Source organism: Simochromis diagramma, unplaced genomic scaffold (genome assembly GCF_900408965.1).
Source record: "Simochromis diagramma unplaced genomic scaffold, fSimDia1.1 OVJJ01000361.1, whole genome shotgun sequence".
NCBI classification, from domain to species: domain Eukaryota; kingdom Metazoa; phylum Chordata; class Actinopteri; order Cichliformes; family Cichlidae; genus Simochromis; species Simochromis diagramma.
The window spans coordinates 1,016,699-1,038,287 of NW_024386860.1; the positions used below are offsets into that span (position 1 = coordinate 1,016,699).

A 21,589-nucleotide genomic window follows, 5' to 3' on the forward strand; every position below is an offset into this window, starting at 1 on the left:
GCAGGTTTCCGATGTTTTCTCCTTTATTAATATCTATACTATGTGAGTGTGGGAATAGAGAACGGGTCAGTCCCTCCTTTGAAAGTACTGTTGTGCATTTATGTTTGTTTCTCAGTTATGCAAGCATCGTACCCCTTTTGGTATCCACAGCGTTCACAGCCTTTATGAGAAGGGCAGCATTGGACTCGGTGTACTCGACAAACACCAGCAGCAGCTTTAGGGATGTCTTCACCACTAGACGAAACTGTGGAAAGAAAAACAATCTGTTAAAGCAACAAACACAGAGCGCACAAATTCAACTGTGAACTTAATGTTTCTGCAAACAACTATGATGAGCATGTGCAAGCCCTTTAAATTCCAGATGCTTAATGGCATCAAATGGTAAAAGCCCTTTCCTTTAGGGGCAGTCTTGCAAGGTTTTGATAAGAGTGCTGTGTGTCACTGACGGCTCATGGGAACACACTGCACAGCAGTCAGACGGTATAAAAATACCATAAAAATCAAAATGCTGAACCACAGATGAGCCTCAAAATAAAGCAAGGTATCTAAGGTTTAGTAAATGTTTCCAGTGATTTACACCACTGTAAAATATGGAAAAAGAGATTTAAGAAAAAAAAAGTAGGTGAGAGGAGTGTTATGGTTATGATATGCTGCAAAGCTGAGGTTAAAATCAACACAATGGGAGGGGTGGTGCAAAACAAGTTTTCTTTCCTGGCGAGGTGATTACAAAGACAGGGTTCAGATTAAAAGAAAAATAAACCAGACACCAAATATTTTGTCAGTATTTACACTGAAAGGCAGGAAAGTAATTTGTAAGAACATCAAAACTGTGTGAAAAGAGAGCCAGTGCAGCTCCCTCATCTGCTGCACATTTGCTGCACATACTGCAGTCTGGCCAGTAGAGGGCTGAGGTGACCACACTGACAGCAGGGCAGCAAGTATAGGATTTTATCCTTCTCATCAGTGGCCAGGTGGTGTCGTTGAGTTGATCTTACAGGATATCTACAGTGTGGAGTCATTTTTACATTTTTTTTTTTTTTTTTTTTACCTTGGATCCAACCAGCGTGTAAAGCCACTGGATCGTTTCATTGTGAGATATGAGGCCGTTCATCCCGTCCACGTACAGCATTATTTGACCAAGAGCTGGAGAAAAGGAGAGTGGGAAAGGCAGACAAAAGAAAGACATGGGAGGAAAGAGCACAGGGATGGTCAATCTTATGGTATTACAGTTGATGTTTTCATCATTTCATAATTGTCCATCAAACCTGTCTTTGCTCTCATTGGAATCCTGACTATGCAAAGCAGGTGAAACTTAAGTTTCACCAACGATTAAGGGATAACAGACTGTATTCATGAGAAAACTCATAGTTTACTTTTGGTGCTTTTTGAGAGATTTCAGCCCCAATATATGACAGGAGACATGACCTTGTGGTACAATACTGTGCAAAAATCTTTATATTTTGCTAGATAAATGAGGTGCAGTGGTTTACTGATACGTGCAAGTATACATGGAAATTTATATGGCGAAACCAGAGTTTGTACAATTGATTCTAATGAGATTGGAAATCAATAATTGATTTACTTTATCAGAGCCTGAACTCTCTTAGGCAGCTTTCTTGTCATTTCTTTAATTTAAGGAGTCTTCAGGAATTGCTCTCCAGGCTTCTTGAAGGACATTCAAAGCTCTTCTTTGGGTTTTGGCTGCTTTTCAGTCTGTTCTCTGTCAAGATGATCCCAGCCTGCTTCGATAATGTGGAGGGGGGCTGGGGAGGCCAAACCATGACTCTGCTTTTACTGCATTGGCAGTGTGTTTGGGATCATTGTCGCGACAAGAATGAAGCTTCTGCCAATCAGGATCTTACCAGATGGTATTTCATAGTGGACTAAAATATGATGGCAGTTTTCTGTATTCATAATTCCTTCTCTGTAAATACTGTTGACAATGCATCACTCTATAAGACTTCTGACACTGACCTTCAGTTGAGTTCTTGTGTAATTTGGCATACCTCAGGCTTTTCTACCTGTTTTCCTCCATTAAGAATGACTTCTTGACATCCTTCCACTGAAACCGTTCACTTCTGCTGAAGATACCATTTAAAAATTTCATGCATAGGCAAAACACTGTTTCACCTCTTGAGCTGGTTGCCTTCTTTATGCTTGAATGATTCATATGTTGATATTAAGTGGCTTAACGAACAAAAATCATTGCTCTGGTCGGGTATGAGGACTGGTTTGAAAATGGTTGAAGAAAAGCTTTGAAAACATTCAGAAAACCTGGAAAACTTGTTCAAGATGACAAAAAAATACAAGAAAATCTGCCTCCTTGCAAGCAAGCCATCAAGAAATGAGGGGTGGCTCAAGACTTGTGCACAGCACCGTATATAAGACCAAAAATGTACACTATCAGATCATTTCCCCCTGTATTATTCACACATTCTCTAATTCTTTTTTATTTTGGTGAAATAAGACAATGATCTTCCAACACTCTAGTATTATATATGTAGTAATTGTAGTAAATGTAGTAGTAATTATATATGAACTGTACATGCAAACTGGAGTTGCTGTGAAAATTGAAAATCTCAACAATTAGGTGAAGATCTTAAAAAAAAAAAAACATCACTTGTCCACAGTCAACTCTCAAGTTAGTGGACACAACTGGGGGCAGTATAACTGAGCAGAGTGCCTCAATGGAAGCTGACATGACTTCTATCTGTAACAGGATACATAAATAAGAACCTAATCAGAGCCAAGGGATCTCAGTGGGGGGCAGTAAAAGTGTAGGGCTTCTGTTGAAGGAGATGGGGGAAGGGAGATAAACATTACAGGACAGGAGTGGAACGGACAAAAGCACCATTTAAAATGTGGTGGGTGTTTTTGTTTTGTTTTTAAAGCAGCATCTCAGAGGAAGTCCACACATGTAGAAGTAATGCTTTCATACATTAGACCACAACAAGATGAGTTCAGTTTGAACCCACAGAAACTTTACGTGATACATTAGCTGACACGGGGGGAAGAGCACGTGACGCATTAAAAGTGGAACATTTTTGGAGAGCCTGTTTGACTGTTTCTTGGCAGAAGTTAGAGTGTTGGGAGGTAACAATACATAGGAGAATATTCTCAATAAGTCAAGCCATTGGTGTCTTTTATTCAGAAGGATCATATATATAAAAGTGATCAGATATATTAGCAGCTGTGACAAAAAAGCAGAGAAACAGGTGCTTTGAAACTGTATACATTCACAGATTTTGATCTAATCTCTTCTTTGTATGTTTAAATCTCTTTCTTATAACATGTTATGATGACAGGCTGCACTTTCTGTTATATACGTATAAATTTCTTCATGCAGTCTTCTAGAGCGGCATTGAAAATCGCAAATATGCAGCTGATAGGCCAAAATTCCCAGGTGCAGCTGCTGTGTGTACATGATGTGTGAGAGCGTGTGGGTGGACAGGCCCTGTGTGTGTCTGTGTGTATGTGCTTGCTGTCGGCGTACTGCAGTGGCAGCAAGCAGTGGTGGCGACAGTGCATCTTTTATCAATCGGGGTTAAGTACTCGCAACATGTCAGAACAGAGAAACGGTCCTTTCCCACTGCGAGCTCTGGGCGTTGTGTCACAGCAGACCACAATAGAATGTGTTTTTAAAAAAGCGATTGACTCTATCGGTCAGTGCAGGCCAGAGAGAAACCCTCTGTAACTATCCCACCAGACAGTTTTAAAGAGATCATTTACAGCACACTGTGAGCACAGAGTACAAAATAATGATGCACAGTCAATTTTTATACAAACACAAAACAGCCTCAACTTTAAAGAGCTGTGTGGCATTAGCAGACCTGCAATATCATCACTGCACACTTATCTCTTGCGTGCACCTGTGTACGGTATCTGCCTTAGTGCAATGTGCTTTTAGGGAATTCCACTGAAAACACACGTCTTTAATGAGACTTTTAAGTGTCATTACGCAACACGAATGTTCAGTTGCTGACAGATGAGACTTTATCTATCCACCACAAAGCGAGCAGACTTTTAGATCACGCTGACATGTTATCATAAGGCAACATTTAAAGGTTTTAGCCTATAGAACAGAGGTGCCAAACATAAGGCCAGAATCGGCCCGGCAAAGACTCCAAACCAGCCTCACTGCATGGCTGTGGAAAATGTGAAGGCATATATTTTGCACTTTTAACTGTATTTTGCTACGTTTTACAGCTTTTACGACATTCATACTACATTGATGTGATTAAGAGAAAAAAAGAAAACAATTGAATGAGAGAAAAGTTACCATTTTTTCCCCCACTATCTACCATAGAAATTTGTGATTGAGTGACTGGTGTGGTTGAAATTACACTTCTTTTTCTTACAGTGGCTTGCAAAAGTATTCGGCCCCCTTGAACTTTTCCACATTTTGTCACATTACAGCCACAAACATGAATCAATTTTATTGGAATTCCAGGTGAAAGACCAATACAAAGTGGTGTACACGTGAGAAGTGGAACGAAAATCATACATGATTCCAAACATTTTTTACAAATAAATAACTGAAAAGTGGGGTGTGCATAATTATTCAGCCCCCTGAGTCAATACTTTGTAGAACCACCTTTTGCTGCAATTACAGCTGCCAGTCTTTTAGGGTTTGTCTCTACCAGCTTTGCACATCTAAAGACTGAAATCCTTGCCCATTCTTCTTTGTAAAACAGCTCCAGCTCAGTCAGATTAGATGGACAGCGTTTGTGAACAGCAGTTTTCAGATCTTGCCACAGATTCTCGATTGGATTTAGATCTGGACTTTGACTGGGCCATTCTAACACATGGATATGTTTTGTTTTAAACCATCCCATTGTTGCCCTGGCTTTATGTTTAGGGTCGTTGTCCTGCTGGAAGGTGAACCTCCGCCCCAGTCTCAAGTCTTTTGCAGACTCCAAGAGGTTTTCTTCCAAGATTGCCCTGTATTTGGCTCCATCCATCTTCCCATCAACTCTGACCAGCTTCCCTGTCCCTGCTGAAGAGAAGCACCCCCAGAGCCTGATGCTGCCACCACCATATTTGACAGTGGGGATGGTGTGTTCAGAGTGATGTGCAGTGTTAGTTTTCCGCCACACATAGCGTTTTGCATTTTGGCCTCATCTGACCAGAGCACCTTCTTCTACATGTTTGCTGTGTCCCCCACATGGCTTGTGGCAAACTGCAAACGGGACTTCTTGTGGGTTTCTGTTAACAATGGCTTTCTTCTTGCTACTCTTCCATCAAGGCCAACTTTGTGCAGTGCACGACTAATAGTTGTCCTATGGACAGATTCCCCCACCTGAGCTGTAGATCTCTGCAGCTCGTCCAGAGTCACCATGGGCCTCTTGGCTGCATTTCTGATCAGCGCTCTCCTTGTTCGGCCTGTGAGTTTAGGTGGACGGCCTTGTCTTGGTAGGTTTACAGTTGTGCCATACTCCTTCCATTTCTGAATGATCAATTGAACAGTGCTCCGTGGGATGTTCAAGGCTTGGGAAATCTTTTTGTAGCCTAAGCCTGCTTTAAATTTCTCAATAACTTTATCCCTGACCTGTCTGGTGTGTTCTTTGGACTTCATGGTGTTGTTGCTCCCAATATTCTCTTAGACAACCTCTGAAGCCATCACAGAGCAGCTGTATTTGTACTGACATTAGATTACACACAGGTGCACTCTATTTAGTCATTAGCACTCACCAGGCAATGTCTATGGGCAACTGACTGCACTCAGACCAAAGGGGGCTGAATAATTACGCACACCCCACTTTGCAGTTATTTATTTGTAAAAAAATGTTTGGAATCATGTATGATTTTCGTTCCACTTTTCACGTGTACACCACTTTGTGTTGGTCTTTCACGTGGAATTCCAATAAAACTGATTCATGTTTGTGGCTGTAATGTGACAAATGTGGAAAAGTTCAAGGGGGCCAAATACTTTTGCAAGCCGCTGTATGTTACGATATCTCAGGTTTTAAATGTGTAGGTAAAAATCTTTGATTTGATAGATGGAGGTGTTTCATTGGTTACACCTTGAGGTGACAGTTGTTGTGATTTGACGCTATATAAATAAAGTTCAATTTAATTGGTCTGGCCCTCTTAACATCAACGTGGGCTGTATGTGGCCCACCATGCAAAACGAGTCTGACATCTCTGCTATTGAGAGCCAGTCACTCAAGCAGTCAACCGCGCAAAAAACAATCAGAATAAATATCATATTTGAATTTAATTTAGCGAACAGTTAAGATATGGAAATGATATGTTACTTGAACCGTTATGTGGCGCCAGAAAACACACAGCCATTACCTTTTTTCTCACATTCATTAAAACTGCTGCTTCATGAAATTATTCATTGCCAGCGGCCTCTTGATGTACGATTTGACTACAAATCCAAAAACCGCAAAGACCGAATGGTTAGGTAAAATGATACTGTAACTGTTTAGAAAAAAAATTAAATTACCTGTCATTATGGGAAACCTTCATATTCTGGTCAAAACAGTTAAAAGGAGACATTTAATTACTCTCCAAACAATCACGTATGCGGACTGCAAATGAAAGCGATTTACACACACTTTGCTTTAACTAGTCATTTAACGGCCCTTTAAGAATTAGGCTGCCTGCTTCTTACAGTTTTAAGCTTTGAAACTGGGATGAACGTTTGCCATACTTCCCTAAGTGTTGGCCCAAAACCCAGGGTTGTTTTTAAACTGTACAACAGACAGTCATCTATAACTTTAGAAGAGGGTTAATAAGAGGAACATGTGAGTCCAGAGTCTGTAAAGGACTCTCTCCACTCTCAAGCACTGATTTGGGGCCAACAATGTGGGCCTCCATTTATATAATCATGAGCAGCTTTACCATACCTCACACAAAGCGCAACAATAACACTGCTAACTCCCTTTGTATGTACTGTATGTCACATAATAAGATGCTTGCAGACAATGAGCTCCCTTCAAAGCACAGTGATTAGAGTTAAGATGCATGCCACTGGGGAAAAGGACAGCCAGGGTAAAAAGGACAGCTTTAAAGAAACTTTGAAGTGTCGAGTGAGCAGCCTGTCATCGGTGCAGCACTCTTACACTCAATTTATTTCAACATGCAACTGCCTTAAGAGTGAGTAGAACATTTGGACGACACAGAGTTGCAGCAGGGAACCACAGACTAGGAGACTGGAGGAGACAGACCCTGCTCCCGTGTCTCAAATTCTGAGAGAAGTACAAAATCAAACAACTGAAGTCTGGTGGAAGTGTTTCTTCAGGGCCTCTCCCTCTCATAAACCACAGCAATTATCTTCCACAGCCCCAGGAATGTGCAGGAAGGGCTGCTCCGTGACCACTGCCGAGGTGAGAAGCAGTCTGAGGTCTGTGAAGTCAGCACCAATGCAAGCCAGCTGACGTATATGTTTTTTAAAAAGACAACTTTATCTATAAGGATGCAAGAAATCAAATGAACAACTTTCTGTTTACAGTAAAAAACTGTCCACTTCTCTCCCACTTACCACTCTGGCCCGTTGGTTTCATTTACATTTTGGAATTTATCTAAACTGGGTCAGCCAAACTGTCTGTCAGTGTGCAACATTTATTTTACCAGGACTTTGGGAATGGAGCCAAATCTTTAGCCCCTACAGTGCAACATGGAGACTCTTATCTTGCATTCTGTGCATTAGCCAGATGCTGCGCTTAGATTTCTGAGGTGTACTTCCCTGTACCCACTGTACCTGGATCGCTGTATACGGCAAGGCCTAACAAAGGTTTTTTGGTTTTTTTTATCTAAATTGATTTTCTACTATGTCAGATTTTAGTATTCACAGAGTTATGGAGATTATTACTGAATACAGACTTGCAAAGCCACTATTTTTCCTGTTAACTTTATTGACAGTGACTCATAAACAAATCAGGAGTATTTCCAGCAAATTTGTATAAAGGGTTTATTTGGAGCAACCTAAGATGGTTTTACATATTTATTGGATGATCAGTTAAAATAAAAGATCTAAGTGCATATTAAAAGCAGCAACAATCAACAGTTTATCAACAGTGGATCACATGACTCATTGAAAAGGTCTAGTAGCAATGAATCTATGGAACTAGGCTCTAAACTTTATGGAACAGCTCTGTTTTCACCCACGGGAAAATGAGTTTGCTTATCTGCTCATTTTAAGAAACTGGTATCATGGAAGTATTTTGTTTATGGCTTGTTTCCACTTTCCCAAGTCTTCAAAACAATCAAAATCTGTTTTTTTCTGCCCTAAGCGTAACCTGAATTGGACAAGGGGGTGAGAAAATGGATGGATCAATAAAGTTGGTTAGTGAGATTTTACCTTGCAGCCTTGATCTGAGTTATTTGAACATCACTATGTTGTTATGAATGTAGATGTCACAAACGAAAGGATATCTGACTGAGAGAACGAGGGATACTGCACACTAATACAGTGATTTATTGTTCCTTCTAACTCTAATGGAAAAGATAATATACAATATTAGCATCAAGTTGTATCCAATAATTCTTTAAACTAGCAGCTGAGACATCCTTTCTCAGATACCAGAACAGACTGGTTAAATGAGTTCATAGTCAGTTCATGGGAACTAACAGGATTTTCTGATTAAAAATATATACACATATCTCACATATCGATTTAGTTGCATCAATTCTTAACATACAGTTCACTGGCACCAGTGAATGCAGATTTTTTTTTTTTTTTTTAAGTTAAGAGGATATCCATCCATGAAGGTAATCTTCTATAGCTAGCATGGCAAAAAAATGCTAGCTTACTTTTTCTATACCATAAATGTTTCATCAGGGCAAGCAAAGCAGGAAAGCAATGCTTGCCCAGTGTCTCTGGAAGCTAGCATGACACTCGGAGCTGAAAGGCAAACAGCATTATCTGATTGTTCGTGGACGTATATTTTGGATAACCCTCTGCTCTTTGACGCGATACTGATGACAGTAGACCAGCAAGCTCATCAAGCTGTCCTCGACTCTGCTTTCACCACTCTGTGATCAGTTGTGATGAGACAGATGGGTATAAAACAACCGTAGCAGTAAAAACCTGTTTAACCAAATTAATTAGTGATGAATCATCTTAAATAACTTTTTTGTTGTTGTTGTGAACCACCTACATCTGTAATGAAGAAGAGAAGTGTCACATCAAAATAAAACTTTCATAAAAACATTAAAGAGGTGTAGGCTCAGGTTTAGCTTGAAACATAATTTTTTTTTTAAAACTTCATCTGTACATATTCACAAGGTGTGTTCTTGTTTTTCTTTTCTCATTAGAAAAAAGGAATAATTGCTCTTCACACAGCCCTTCTATATACAACGTGTACAATATGAATTCTTTTCTGTCGAATAAACACTTTTATCTTTGATAGTTTCAGTAAAATTTGTTAACACACAGTTCTTTGGAAAGTATATTATAAAGAAGAAAAAGAATGAATTTCAGTTACTGATTAAGTTACAGTCTGATTGATTACTCTTATTATTTCTCATTTCTGCATCCATATCTCTAGCTCCGTCCTGACTTAGAGTCTGTCTGCCATAAAAAGTCAAGTTTATTACTCAGCTCTACTGTACTGGACCAAGACATTTGTTAGTCAGCTAATAACCCAGACCATTAAAGCCAGACTAATTCCAATCACTGAGCCAACTGCCAGACTTACTTATTTGAACCCCATATAGTAAAACAACAGGGGGACGCTTCCATTTTCAGACCTGAATAAATGTCTGCCAGCATTTGACAAAATTTACTGTGGGCCTAAACCCAAACAAATTCCCTGAAGACAAACAAACAGGCCTAATGGAACAATAGCATGAAGTAACGCAGAGCGCCTCCCCAGTATTTGGCTGAGCAAGCTCCACAGGCACCGCAGACCCACTGCAGTGCTGAGCAGGGCAAAATCTCCTACAACATTATGAGGAGAATAAACAAGCTAAATGTGGTATCACTTTCTGTTCTACTGCTCACCTCTTTGTACTTGAACAGCTGAGAGAGTAGAAGGGCTACTGCACCAAATAAATTTTATCAAATGATTTTAGGACAATGAACAACTGGAAGAAGTCCAACAGATGATTTCTGCACCGCATCCAAATGGGAAAGACTTTGGCAACAAGCTGCTGCGTTACATCCACCCTCTTGTAAAGTGAACTGAAAGATGAGCTGTGGTAAATTCTTACTGCTCCTCAGAGCATAGTAGTGTGATTGAGTCTGGTTCTGGCCAGTCACATACTGAATTCAGTCCCAAAAAACAGTCAGCTTACAAAAATCAGCCTTAAAGCCGTGAAACACTGACGATTTCAATCTATGTGCCTGCGTGCTGCATAACTGCAAAGGATTTTTTTTTTCCAAATTAGAGTTTATGTACCTTAGACAGCAAGGTCAGAGATGATAAAATGAGAGCTTGAGAAATGAACTAAATCAAACATTCTTATAATATAATTGGCTTGTATACTGAATTCTGTTACCGTAAAACAGGCTCTGGGATGGGATTGTAACTCTGCTGCCAGTGGGTCTGCTCAGGCTAAAAACTTCTACAGATGTAGGTAAGAAGAATAAGGGGAGCCAGAATATAGGTCAGGCAGGTGGGGTGAAGTGGGTTCAGATGTAAGCCGTCTGCTCACGTGAGGGCCGGAGGGGTCTGACACAGAGGAAGGACAGAGTGGGACACATCCGGTTGGAAGAAGGTTTCGAGTTTAACCCCTAACACGTGATGACATGCTGCTGTGTTTGTGTAGGTAAATGGTAAATGTAGGTAGTGTTAGTATTTTCAACACAGTGTCAAGCAGTCTATGGAGTATTTGCTTGTGTATATTTGAGTACGTGACTCAGTATGTCAGTTTAAACACTGGTGATTTAATTTATAGAGAACATGCTGGAAGCAAAAAACCAAACTGATGCCAGTGGAGCAGAAAGAGTTGAGAGGCTGTGGGATGAAATCACGCGTAACACTCATTTCCTAAATTTCCACTGACCACATGAAGTTATTCCCATCATCCCAGAGGACCAAATTTTTAGGCAGGTACTGAAGCTATATAACACATGACTAGGATTACAGCCTCAGGGTTGTATGCCTCTGCCAACCAGTCGACTTGCTGTTTACGTCGGCGTCGATCCAGACTCGAGCTTTCAACCTTTGGATAAAAATATGTTTTATCACTTTACTTTATAAGACATTTGTGTACAATATTGTTATAATTAGCATATGATTTCTTGAGTTATGGATAAAAACTGGTTTGTGAGGTCGGAGCGACACCGACCTTGAGCCACCGAACCCCAATCAGTTCTTGTCTTACTGGAAATTTGTCCCAGATGTAATAAAATTTCCTCCAGCTGTACCTGACATCTCACATTAACCAGGATTGAATACATGAAAGGTCACAGTGTCCTTGACCTTTGACCACCAACATTTTATCACCAGCACGAAGGCATAAAAATATTATTAGCTTTTTCTAGACTACCAAACCCTGTTACTACCAACTACAACTATCTAGATTTTTTTGTGGGGCTTTGGTCTTTCAGTTCACGATCAGACACTTTTATTGATTCAGGATATGCCAAATATCTGAAAACTACATTCAGCTGAGGGGAAAACATAAACTAAGATGCAAGTGAGAGCTCAAACAATAACAAAATGCTTGCAGCCACCACAGAACATTAGATTTCATATCAATGTTTAGCTAGCTGGTTGAAACCAACTGTAATATGTGTCTTAGCAAGCTGTTGTAGCTGAATAAGGCACTTGCAAACATAACATTACTCGATTTCCTAAATTAACCACATTCCACTACAGTAATGCAAGTTGGATGTTGTGTAAATGCCTTAGCTTAACTTGCAGGAACTTAAAACTGACATTTAGATATTTGACCTATCAGTGACAAAATGTTTCCTATTCTTCCTGTTGATGGTGCCTGATATTGCACATCTTATTAAAGGCTCAGTTTTTCCAATTTTGGCAGCATTTAAAAATGAGGTTGTTCTATCCCATGAAACAGCAGCTTTAAAATGTTTTTCTTTTTGCTTGCCAAGGGGACTGACAAAGAGGGACATTCACCTAATACAAATTCAATGGACAGCCATAATGTTTACTATTCTTTGTAGGTGGGACTTCATTGGCTGTGTCTCAGTGGCCTGAACCATCCCTTTGTTACCCTGGGGGCTTCAAATGATGCAATTAGGATTTCTTTTCCACTCACCTATTTTCCCTCTCCTTGTTTTCATAAACCATAATTACATTTAATCATTAGTTATTAATAATCTCTGGCTCTTTTCCACAGTGTGTATCTTATCCTGTCTCCCTCCCCTCATCCCCTAACCAGTGATAACAGATGGCTGCCCCTCCCCGAGCATCATTCCACCAGAGGTTTATTCCTGTTAAAAGGGAGTTTTTCCTTCCCACTGTCACTAAGTGCTTGGCCAAAGGGTGTCATCTTTAGTTAACAATATAACATGCCTTGAGGTTACAGTTGTTGTGAACTGGTGCTATAAAAATAACAATGAACTGAACTAAATTGAATTACGACCATAACCTGCAGACTTAAGCTGTAAGTGTGCATGAATGAACATCCACGTCACCACAATGTCTATGTGTGTTTCAGTGAGTGAGTGCTTTTCAGATTGAAAAGATTTGCACTGAGAGGGCAGCGGGAGCGGTGGCTTTTCAAAAAGCTGCATGAGATTGGGTGGAAAACATGCACGTGTTCCCATGGGATCTCATTACAAACCAGGAGTTCAAGTTTCTATTGGTACAACAAGGGCATTCCGTGAGATCCCCTTCTCGCTCTTGTCTACATATGTGTGTCAGCAGTTCCCGCAAGGCCCTCTCGAATTCCCTTTACCCTAGAGAAAAATTAACAAAGCATGACTTTATCTTCTTTTAAACGTCATTCTTGCACGATCACACTAACAAGGAAACGATTACACCTGTAATAACCAGCACATGCAGTATATTGATACATTCGCACAAATCCACACAGCTTGGTACAGACAAAATGGAAATGTTTATCCAGACAACGGGCCATCATAAAGGTCTCCCTCCAGCACAGCAATCCAGACAACACAATACACACTGTTTCCAAGAAGAGCTTCCAACACTGCTGCTATGCCTGGGTTTTCACTCATAACAATCAAAACAGAATCTAAATTTAGGACTACTGAAAGTCTACTTAGTGTGGATCAGTATTAAAAAATGTACTGCTGTTGTTTTGTTTTGCACTTAAGATACATAAGAACTTTCTCTTAACATATCAATCTATCGATCTGTCTGGTTAAAGGCTGCTCTAACCCTCGGTTTCCAACAGATTTTTTTTCTACTCTTGGCTCTCATTGATGTCAGTGGCAGCCAATATCCCTAATATGGCCAACTTAAAATCATAGCCCAGTCAAATACTGTATATAAAACTTAGATTATTCCTATGGTGATTTTTCTTAACTACAGGTTTCCATTCCAGCTCGACACCACAGCCACCCGTTCGGCTACAAAGTGCAGAGTACATAAATGAAGCTGGCTGCTCTTACCTTTGTTTACGGTGAAGCGTTTTGGATTGTGACACGCAGATGAAAACCGTTGCACATGTCTTGCTAGTGTGTCACATATAAAATTTAAAGCCTTTGCTACTACAGACACTTAAAATTTGAACAAAAGGCTCTTGTGTTTCAGGTGCACTTTGTGGAAACGGCGGCCACTAAAGTTCCTGCTGTGTGGCTCTAAAAGCTGATCTGTGTGCTGTATTGGGGGGGGGGGGGGGGTGTTAGGTCCTAGACAGTTTAAGAGGTAATGAAACACTTGACTAGAACACATCTATCTTTCCCACACGGCCCTTTTGAGCACTTCCTTCTGGAAACCAGGAAGTCAAGGTGCTTCATTGTGGGATTATAACAGCCGTGGCATTAAAACCAGGAGATCTTAAAGTGGTAGCAAGGCATAGAAGCCAAGGAAGAGCGAATGAGATAAAAGTATGAAATGAAATATGGGCATAACTTATAGCATAGGGTAATACTTCTAAACTCATATCTTTGAGAGCTATAAATTTTCAAGACTAAGTTATAACATGCAAGCCCAGGTATATACAGTATAATTCAGCGTGTGATGGCCTTTTGGGTATGGAGATAAGTTATACCCTGTTTACAAATGTGTTTTCCATCAAATATATATCCTCGCTTGCTCTGGAAGTTGAAACAAAAAAGAAAAAGAAAAGAAAAAAAAGAGTCTGTTTCTCCAAATTCCCATACATCAAAAACTAACGCTTCACTTCCAATTTGTTTCCACCGGTGCTTACAGATGGCAAATGTTTTGTCAACAGCAGCATGCAGGCTGAAATAGCTTGGCCTCGAAGAAGTGCACGCAGAGAAAGTGTAGCTAAAAACAAAGCTTATGGCGAGGAATGTCAACAGTGAACCTTTCAAAGCAGGGAATAATTACTTCATGTTGACTGTAATTGGTTTGTCTTTAATCTGCCCTCTCTGTCTGTCGCTCCCATTTTTACAGTTACCAATTAAACACGGTTGTTGCTTTTGTTAGCGTTCTTACTATAAATTCTACAAATGGAAAAACCTTGTCATTTGTTCTTCCAACTCCTCTGCCTGTTTTGCTCATGATAATTAGTACCATAGGGATCTTTTTTTAACCACAGTGAAGAAAAAAAAAAGTCTGAGCTTACTGATGAAACTTATTTGACCTTTTTGCAAAAGCTGCTTTTATTTTGGGGCTGAGGAAGCACTAACAACTATGAGTTACTGTGCCAACTTTCAGTATTTTATTTGGCACTTTTTAAGACAGAATAGAAAGTTTTTTGTCAGAATGGCACAAAGGCACATATTAGGGTGGACCTAAACCACCATCTGATTTATTAGCATTTTGGACTTTACTATAAATGTGGTCTTCATGAAACCCATGCTTCTCAAAGTGTGGTAACATAATATACTGCAGTCTGTGAGTGCCACAAAAGGAGTAATAAGCAATTACAGAAGAGGAAGAAGACAAATCTACTTTCAGCTGCTCCCTTATTCACAAGTGATAGCTCCACCTGTTGTATTTGGCAGATTTTTTGTGTCAAATTAAAGACGCACAGCCCCAAAGGGATTTGTGTCTTTTCCTGACATCGAATCAGGGAACCTTTGCTTCCTAAGTAACAGTTTTTTATTACAGTCAATGTCATATGTCAAGCGCAGGCCTACAAAAGTTGCAGTTACAAGTAAAACCCACCAGCTTCTAACCAGACAACACTAACTAATCTAAACGGTAAATGGACTCGTTCTTATGTAGCACTTTTCTACTCTGCTTGAGTACTCAAAGTGCCTTAGACAACAAGCCTCATTCATCCATTCACAAGCATGTTTTCCTACACCTATGTGCTTTCTATCTATCATTCACGCTCCAATAAACACATCAGGAGCAACTTGGGGTTCAGCATCTTGCCCAAGGACACTTTGACGGCAAGGGATCAATCCACCAGCCTTCTGATTAGTAGACGACCCGCGCTACCTCCTGAGCCACATCACTTTTGACAACTACATCTCTAATCAATGCATTCTCACTAACAACTAGTCACATACTGATGCTTGGTTGGGAACTTCTTGTCATATATTAGTGATATGTATCATGTTAACTCTGTGATAGGTTTTGAAAAAAATGATATGGTTTAAAATACATTCTTTCGCATGTTAACCACGAGTTACAGTCAAACTTCTCCAACCTGCAACAAGTCTGCTGCAGAGAAAGAACATTTGACAAACCCACGACACCTTTTTGGTTTGACAAACTACATTCTTAACTAAAGAAACATACACTATGAAACCTTTGCTCTGATTTTCATTTCATTAACAAAAGATTTATGATTTCAAGAGCTGCTTTCGAAAGATAATAAATGAGCATGAAAGAAGCACGACCGAGCCTAATGAGGCCTTCATTGCCCTTTTGGCTCTCTTGTGTTTGCAGCTGATTGTAAGATTTACAGGAAGACCAGATGGCACGAGCACCTCTGAAACAGTGACCTCACACCCTTTCCTCTGATGGGGTGATAAGGGCATACAAGCTTTCCCCTGGGTCCAAAAAAAAGAAAAAAAGAAAAGAAAAAAAAATCGCAGGTCTCCAAGGAGTTAAGCCCAGGTCTGGAAGCCCTCCGAGCCAGGTGTGAGGGGCCGTGAAAGGGGCCAGACCCCAACCAGGCAGACACAGAAACCACTCACATCACTGAGGGAGCACTAACCCGCCACAGACACCTCCAGGGGTTTAAGAAGTTGGAAAGAGAAAAAAAAAAAAAACGAAGAAAAAGAGCAAAGTGAGATGGTGTAGATTGCTAAGAATGCTGCAGGAACAAGCATTTACAATGAAGGCAATGTTCCACAGAGCTAAGGCTGGAGACCCGTTGTTCTAAAATGCAAGCAGACTGGTGTGCACGTGTGACTGTGCCTTTTTCAACTACAAAAGACCCATAAGATTGATATTTATTCTTGAAAGAGAGCAAGATTGTTTTGTCGGGAGGTTTTTAATGCACACCAGACAGACCAGGGTTCAAGGCCACATTCCTCTCAACTTTTTCCTTTTTTTTTTTCCTTTTCTTTTTTTTTTCCTTTACTGGGCTCAACTTGAAAGACATTACAGCAAAAAGCATTAGAAGTGATCAGTGTTTGATACCAAAGCAATTACTGCTCTTGGTTTGCTATCTGCCTCTGTTCCCCTCTCTGTGTGTGCACGTGTGAAAATTTCAGGCAAATAATTCACTCCCCTCTTGGGAATCCTTATGACATAGCTCCTCTTGGAAGTCATCAGCAGTAAAGCCGCCAGATCTATATTCATTTCTGACCTGTACATCTGGGTTCCAGCACATGCTCGACTTGCGTTCGCCAACACATGGCTCACGAGGGAGGGTGATCTACTACACTCCACATTTCCTCAGCTGGTCAGGAGAAATTAGGTCAAAAATTGAAATGGGTTAGACGGGCTTTGGGGAGAGTGCTAGTTTGGTTTAGGTTCTCATGTTGATGTAAAGATACGGGACGGGGAAAGGGGCAGGACTCCAATCCGCAGAGATGAGGCGATAAACTAGCACACGAAGGAAAGGAAAGAGTCCCACATGCTTTGCCAAACATTAAAGAAAAAAAATGGATGTCACAATAAGGAGGAGTGAACAGATATGAGAAGTGGTCTCATCATTCACAGCTGTATGACACTAACATCTCTTGCATGTGGTAAACTCTGAAGTTTCCAAAAACCAGTTGTTATCTGCCTGTCATGTTTTGGCCATTTAACCCGTGTGATTTATCTGTCTGAATCAGAGACGGGGCCAAGTTCAGATGAAGCTTCCAACATTTAAGATCAGCACGCCTGCAGAGGCGGTCTAGGCAGGGGTCATGTTCATGTTTATAACCTGCCGGGGGGGCACCATCAGTACTTTGTCACTTTTTTTCTTTAGTAACAAAAAAATAAATAAAAAAATCAACATTGGCCTGTTAGAAAATTAGAGAGGAAGCATTTGGGCTCATGCTGTAGCTTAGTTTGTAAACACAAGGGAGGTTACATCTGTTGGAAATGTGCAACGAAATTACAGGGGTCAGCTGCACTGTGACCTTTTATTAGGGAGGCTTAATGAAGAAACCACAGAAGAGATGACTGAGCTACACAATTGGTTTTTTGTTTTTGTTTTGTTTGTTTTTTTTCTAACCGCAATGACTCGATCCAAGCTAACAAGTTCATGTTTATTATGTGTTCTACATATAAAATCAAACATCTAATAAAGCACTGACGTCAAGAGTCCAACTTAATCAACAGAAGTGCAACCAATCTGAATAAGGAGCAGGGAAAATAAAAATGAGAGGGAGGAGAGGAAAATTAGTTTTATGATCTGCAATATCCTGCCAGAACTTTTATTAGACACTTAAGCGTGTGTGACCCACCTCCTCACAGCAGGCTGTTAAATGGTAGTGACCTTGGAGAGAGAGAGAGCTGTGGACCTCTAGTATCCCCAAAACATGCTGTCCCTGCCCCCTTTTAACCTCAACGCACATGATCTCTGACATCACCGACACGGGAGACATAAATTAAACAGCTGCTAAACTTGGCCTAGCATCCACATTATCTGTGGCACACATTTGAGTTTGTTTATACGGGTAAAATGTGTGAGTGTGAGAAGGTCATCATGCAGAATCATCAATTTACATAGTTTATATAAACACATGTGGCTGTAGATAGGTTTATGGAAAGAAAAGTGTTACTGGATTGATTAATAACATCCTTGTGTTGTAAAATTGAGGTCGGGGGGGCTGTCAGCTTCACTGGTGCAAAGCTGTGCCGTTCTGCAGCGTACATACCCCTGAGGATGTAATTCTGGTAGTTCTGGTCGGCTTCGGCTCCAACTTTTATCAAACACGTGAGTCCTTCGGCCACCACAAACTCGTGCACAAGGTCTTTGTCATCCTGGCAACAGAGAAAAAGGAAAATATCCAAGATTATAAACTCAAACATTTTATTTATTTTGTGTGGATTCATAACAGCAGTTGCCTCGAGAGGGCACTTCATATTGCAAGGTAAAAAAGCCAGAAATGAGAGCATCTTATATGAGCAAGCATTTGGTGACAGTGGGAAGGAAGAACTCCCTTTTAACAGGAAGGAACCTCCAGCAGCCAGAGAGAGCCAACATCAGAAAAGAAAAGACAAAAAACACCCACAAACTATGGGAGAGAAAAGAAAATGTAGCAGCATATAAATACATGGCACTCAGTGCACTATGGGAAATCACCCAGCAGCCTGAGCATTTAGCAGCATAACTAAAGAATTGTTCAGGGTCACCTAATCCAGCCCCAACTATGAGCCTCATCAAGAAGGAAAGTTTGAAGCTTAAACTTAAAAACCCAACAGTTGCTTCTATGGTCACTGAAGGATGGCTCCAAATGAAACTCAGATTTCATAGATGCCTTTGTGAAAATGGCCAAATTTCTAGCAAAAACAAACATGCTTACAGCCTTTTGCTGAAAACAGTTTTGGTCTCAAAAGCTAACACCCTTTCATATCAACTGTAAGGGGAGCCATTTTTAAATAACTCATTGTTTTAATTGCATTAACTTTAACAGTTATGAATAATTAGAGATACCTATGCTGAGCAATGTGGGTACAAACACAGGCAGACACTGTATGGCTACTAGCTTTCTGCTAGACTTCATGTCTAACAAACTCAACATCACTACCTCGTTTTTCATGTTGGTGCCTTTTGAAGTATTTTAAATGCAAATATCTGGCAGGTACCGTGGCGTTCTTGTAGGTAACTGTACTAACAACCTATCCAAACAATGTCTTCTTCAGTTTTGGTGAGTGAAACTCTAGCACTTTATTTGTATGTCAAACAGCACTAACTAACTAAACTCTGTGTCTGGGTGATACATACACATTTTTATATAAGTTTAAATAAAATGATGGATAAATAAAGTAAATGAAATGATGTGATTGAAGCACAATGAATGTCACGGTGGCTACATCCATTTTAATATACAGTTTATCTGTATTTTTTACTTTATACTATTATATTGATAGAGTTATTCTGGGCATTATATACTTAGCTATAAGGTTAATAAAAAGTAAGCTTAAGAAGCACAGTAATGTGATAAAATCAGCTCAAGAATCTAGTGAGATAATTTATGCTGATCTTTAAAGGCACGATTTACCCAAGAAAATGTATTTTCTCTTTGGCCTGCAGCGCTTGGTTTAGTGCAGATAGTCACTACAGAAAGGTCCATCTTATCTTGATCATATTATAACTAAATGAATGCCACAAAAACAAGAGAGCTGGTGACTTAATGTGAGCAAATTATAGTAATTTCATCTGCGCACAGTGGGTAAAACCACTGCTTAATCCTCCTGCAAAAAATAAGAAGATTTACTAAACAACACTTGTAATATTTGTTTTACTGCAGGCAAAAAAACTATTTCTTGTAAGAGAACAGCTACAGACACACTTTACTCATTCCAAATCATCAGCTGGTTAAAACTCAGCAGAAGTTTCTCAAATTCAGTAAAAAGTGGCTGCAGATGCAGTGAGAAGTGCAATCTGTTTGCAGCTTGTTCAAATGGATTCCTGTTGCTTCGGCCCCTCCACTTCATCCCACATTTTGTCCTTGATGACAAAACCACCTGCACCTCTCACACCTGTCGATGACTCCATAATTTAAGGCCAAGCATTAGGTTTTCCGCAGGATTTAACATTTTCTGATGCGCTCTACTGTTCAGATGGGATCGAGAGGAAAGCAGCAATAAACACAGTGGGGTGGTCAGGGCTACTTCTCCCCCAGGAGGAAGTCTAAGTGCTTCCATAACATATTTATCATATATCTGTGATGGAGACTCCAGTCATTTGGCACAGCCTAAACATACAGGCGTGCACTAAAGAAACAGAATGACCAGCAGTTACTAAACTCATACATGTGTGTTACAGAACTGGAATGTAGGGAAGAAAGACATCGATCAGAGATATTTTACAAGAATTGTCACTGTTCTCTACAGCTGATAACTCACAGGGACACTCAGAGTGTAAAAAGTAAGGTATATTAATATATCCTGAGCATATATCAATGCCTGTTGCTCTCTTTTCCATTTAACTGTCAGTTATCCCTCCCCCTCTGCGACCGACTGCCCGCTAGCCCAGCCCAGAGTGTGAAGTATGACCAGACCTGAACACTCCACAGCTGCCACGAAGGCAGACTCTCAGCAGCACAACTCTGCCTCAAGAAAACAGTAATGTGTCCAAGTGCGAGCGTGAATGTGTGCACTGACTTCTTGTATGTTAATGCGTTTAAATTGACCAAAGAATTCACAAGATTTTGAAAAAATGATTATGAGAAACACGAAGCACTGTGGGGGTTGAATGAGGTGCAGTTTTAAGATGCTCTTACTAGACATCAGCTAGAATGAATAAATAATTACCTGAAAAATCTGCTTGAGGGAAAAGAGGGCTCTCCGCAGCTCCCGTCCTGTTGAGTTGTAGAGTTTTTCTGTATGGAAAGAAATCAGGGGTGAGTGGAAAAAAAAAATCAGCTGACAGTCACACATGTGGTATGTAATGTTACTAGACTTGCAGGATGATTCTGACTTTGCTTTAAAGTAATGTGTTTTAACTGCATCAAACTTGACGTTTCCATGGACTGAAAATGTAGAGAAAACCCCTTCATCGTGCACTCATTGGAAGCAATTATCCCCAGTGGTTAAATATGAAAGCTATCCAAAAAGAGAAATAGTGAGAGCAAAACAGTAGGAGCAACTCAGAGAACATCTGCAGTGAGTTAGAGAACAGAGGATGTTTCCTGCTAACATCATACAAAGTCATGCTGGAAATAGCCACCGCAAAGGCTAAGAAACAATACATGCTTTAATCAGTTATGGAAACTCTACAGAGCAGTAAAGGAGAGTTGTGACTGACAGCAATAAAAGCATACATTTCCTGCAACTGCTATTGCCCATCCTTCTCCCTGCATGCAGTTTGCAAAGTTTGCCAGCGAGTGGCACCGTTGAGCGCAGATTTAAACGCTCAATCATCACTGCTGTGTGAACTCGCTCTGACTCAGCAAAACCTGCCTGCTACTGCTGCAGATACAGCAACACAATCCAATGCAGAGCTACTCTCT

The 21,589-nt window shown here is 40.3% G+C and overlaps 1 protein-coding gene across 4 annotated transcripts in view; it reads right to left on the reverse strand.

Moving 5' to 3' along the window:
• fhod3b (formin homology 2 domain containing 3b) overlaps nt 1-21,589 on the reverse strand; it is a 91,108-nt gene that overhangs the window by 19,854 nt on the left and 49,665 nt on the right. For all 4 annotated transcript variants that reach the window (XM_040029557.1, XM_040029560.1, XM_040029559.1 and 1 more), the window contains exons 4-7: nt 20,892-20,959; nt 18,290-18,395; nt 1,049-1,143; nt 133-244 (exon numbers count right to left, since the gene is read on the reverse strand). In XM_040029557.1, coding sequence (XP_039885491.1) covers nt 133-244; nt 1,049-1,143; nt 18,290-18,395; nt 20,892-20,959 — 381 coding nt within the window. The remainder of the gene's footprint in view (nt 1-132; nt 245-1,048; nt 1,144-18,289; nt 18,396-20,891; nt 20,960-21,589) is intronic.